General features: G+C 36.3%; 1 protein-coding gene across 1 annotated transcript in view; it reads left to right on the top strand.

The window, feature by feature from the left end:
• Positions 1 to 3,593, top strand: part of LOC103467059 (scavenger receptor cysteine-rich type 1 protein M130) — a 19,549-nt gene that overhangs the window by 6,236 nt on the left and 9,720 nt on the right. Inside the window, exons 11-16 of the mRNA XM_008413113.1 lie at positions 58 to 372; positions 457 to 771; positions 1,260 to 1,526; positions 2,776 to 2,960; positions 3,116 to 3,218; positions 3,360 to 3,515. Of these exons, the coding sequence (XP_008411335.1) occupies positions 58 to 372; positions 457 to 771; positions 1,260 to 1,526; positions 2,776 to 2,960; positions 3,116 to 3,218; positions 3,360 to 3,515 (1,341 nt within the window). The remainder of the gene's footprint in view (positions 1 to 57; positions 373 to 456; positions 772 to 1,259; positions 1,527 to 2,775; positions 2,961 to 3,115; positions 3,219 to 3,359; positions 3,516 to 3,593) is intronic.

Below are 3,593 nucleotides of genomic sequence, written 5' to 3'. Positions count from 1 at the left end.
ATATATAATTTTTTTGTTTTATCAAAATTGAAACAAAAATGCCCGGTTTTGTTTCAGGCAGCGTTAAGCCAAGATTTAATGATATGGATAATCAGCGTCACAAATGTTCTGGAAACGTTGAGGTGTCTTAYGAAGGCCAATGGTTACCAGTGAGCAAAAAGACTCTCGACGACAAGRAAACTCAAAAGTCCATCTGTGCGGAGCTGCAATGCGGCGACGGTCTGGACACAAAGGCCTACTTTGGGCCTAGACCAACAGTAAATCATGTTGTCACAATTCAGGAATGTTCACAAAACACAATAGCCGAATGTAAAGTTGTCACAACTGGAAGCAACAGCCAGACTTCAGACCTTGGAGGCCTCCGCTGCTCCAGTTAGTGTGATTCTTATTTGTTTCAAAACATTTATGTTTGAAGATTTTTTGGCTGTGCTCTCATATGACTCCTGTTTGTCTTAGACTGGAAGACTTTGGCATTGGAAGTGGAGGACGTCTGTAAAGGAGACCTGGTTGTTTACTCCAACAAGGAATCTGAGCCCAAAAGAAAATTTGTCTCCAGTCAAGATTTGACACAAGACGAGGGGCAGAAGATCTGTGATGCTATGAAGTGYGGGAAGTACATGAAATACACAAACACAACTGAACTCATCAAGGCTGACAATTGGTATAAAGGAATTTTTAAATGCAATAATGCTAAAAATATCTGGGATTGTGAGACACAGAAACAGCAACGAGATCAGAAWGAAACAGCAAAACTCTTCATTGAATGCGAAGGTAATCTTTATTTTGTGGTGGATGATTCTTTAATAATTACAGCCTCACTGACAGTGTTAGAAACGTAGCTGTGAAAATAAACCATGATGGAAACAGAGGCTGCAGATAAATTCTAYGGCATTTTTGTTTTTCAACAACTACATTTTATTTTTAGGAAAAATCTGCAGTCAAATTTTAACGTCACTATTGAAGCTACAGTTCACCTTCAGTTTTGCGTAAACTTCAATTGTAATACTTCCTCTGCTTCTAATAAGAACTAAACGGCTAATGCTCATTGGCTTACTTACACATTTCTTCTATTTTTACTTGTTTGTCACCATTCAATATTTCTGATCAAGCAAATTTTAGATAACCTAAGTTATTACAAAGGGTATTTTTTACTTATTAAACTTGTASAACTGGATGTTTAGTTGACAAGGTTGATACTTTCCTGTCTGCTCTTCAATCAGAACAAATATCAGTTTGTCTATTTCTGCTTTTGCTTACAGGTAAACCAAATGTTAAGCTTTCAGCGAGTGGAGAACTGTCMATAGATGGTGTTTCGGTCTGCAGCAGTCACTGGAAAGAGGAATATTCACACATGGTTTGCCAAGAGCGGGGAGAAGGTAATGCCATTCCTAATCTGATCAAAAACGCAGATAAACCTCCTAAGGTTTCCTACCACATCCACTGCGAGAAGCACAATTACCTCATTGGTCAGTGCCAACGAACCAAAGGGACGTGCAACGAAGGGCCCGTATCTATCTACTGCAGCCGTAAGTGTTCATCCACCCTATTTATTTATTTATTTATTTTTCTTGTCTAAGAACTTACTTCTGTACTAAATGACATGTGAAATACTTATTTTGTGTTCTTAGTCCATTGGAAAAGTCAATTTTAAATGACCTGCTGCAAGATCTGAAAGAAAATGTATTCATCATTATGATATTTATGTACTAACAAATTCAGTTCAGATTATCTGGTGGAAAGAACCAGATTATTTTGCCACACTCTGCAGAAGAACATGTCATTAGCAGTAGTCAATATGGATTTAGAGCAAATCGATCAACATCGCTAGCTGTAGCTGACTTAATAGAAGAAATGACCAATGATAGTGAGAAATTAGCTGTAGGTTGTATTCATAGAGCCAAAGAAAGCGTTTGACACAATAAATTATGATATCTTAATTAAAAAATTTGAACGTTATGGAATTYGGGGAGAAGATTTGAACTGGATGAGGAGTTATATAAGAAAACAGTTTGTGAAGATGCGAGATATCGAATCTGATTGTCTGGAGATTGTATGTGAGATTTTATCCCAGGGTCAGTACTGGAATCAGTTTTATTTCATATACGACATAAGCAAAGTGTCTAATGTATTAMARTGTGTGTTATTTGCTGATGACACAAACATTGTAGTCTCTGGTGAAACCCTAACCCCATAACAACTTCTTTCCATAGTCRCCTCAGAAATCAGTAAYTTAAGAAAATGGTTTGACAATAATAAATTATCGCTAAATTTGGACAAGACTAAAATCATGGTTTTTGAAAAACTGTTACAAATTCAAGTTCAGATAGAGGGTGTAACTCTAGAAAGGGTAGGTTTCTTTATGTGATAATTTATGACAAAATCAGTTGGAAACCTCATATTAAACATTTACAGAATAAGCTAAGTAGAAGAATATCAGTCCTGGCTAAAGCTAGACATATTCTGAATAATAAATTACTTCATATTCTACATAATTCTCTGATTTTGCCATATTTAACATATTGTTCAGAGGTGTGGGTAATTAATTACAGAAGTTCTTTACAACCACTAAGTATCCTACAGAAACGAGCCGTTAGAATCATCCATATCATGTTCAAAATTAATATAAAAAATATGATTTTTTTACAACTGTACTCATGTTCTGTCACCCTTTTTTTAAAACCTTTTTTGTCAGACAGAACTCAAGTCTACTTTTTCTGTCATGTCTAAGTTTCCAAAAAGTTTATTTTAATGTGACTATATCTCTTTGAATCGCAGGTGTTGACATGAACTTTGACACAACAGAGAAGTGTGGTGGTGTGCTACGTATTAAATATCAGAAAACCTCAGAAAAAAGGGTGGAAGTGTGTCGATCTAACATTCCAGAAGCGTTATCAAATAAGCTGTGCAAAGAATTAAATTGTAGTAAATTTAAAGGAAACCAGAAAAGAGACATTAAGCAGGTAAATCTTYAAGCCTGTAAATATTTGGACAGGTATTTGAGTCTTTGATTATTTCACATAAAATAATGTTCATCTTATTAAGACTGGGGAATCTTTGTACGTTTAAAAAGTATAATGACAAGAATAAAACTGAAGTTTTATTTTTTTTTTACAAGACCAAAGTGGAACATAGTCTCGACTGCGGCAGCTCCTACAAAGACCTGCGCTACTGTGTCTTAAAGGAGACCTGTCAAAATCCTACTTCCTTTTTGTGTGAAGGTAACAGCAGAGGACAAATATTCACTGGTCACTTTTAGCATTTCATTCCAGTSATCACATTTCTTCTCAGTTGGGATGCAGAGATGGAGGAAAGGAAATAACATCTAATGGCCTTCCTTCTGATTCCTGTTCTGATCTCAGGTTACACGCCGCCATCAGCACCACCTCCCCAAGCAGGACCAACAGATCCAGTTCCTATTATTGTTGGAGTGCTAATTGTTATTATCCTGGTTGCATTGATTGTGATATTTGTGCGATACCGCATTAAGAGGAGAAACAGGAAACCCGTGATGCCATGTAAGTACTCTGAAACCATTTCCACTAAATGCTCAGTAGTTGTTTTTATCCACTAAAACAACAACTCTGTCTGAGCCC

This window comes from Poecilia reticulata, linkage group LG7 (assembly GCF_000633615.1).
Source record: "Poecilia reticulata strain Guanapo linkage group LG7, Guppy_female_1.0+MT, whole genome shotgun sequence".
Taxonomy (NCBI): Eukaryota; Metazoa; Chordata; class Actinopteri; order Cyprinodontiformes; family Poeciliidae; genus Poecilia; species Poecilia reticulata.
This window is presented reverse-complemented; position numbering and strand designations above follow the sequence as displayed.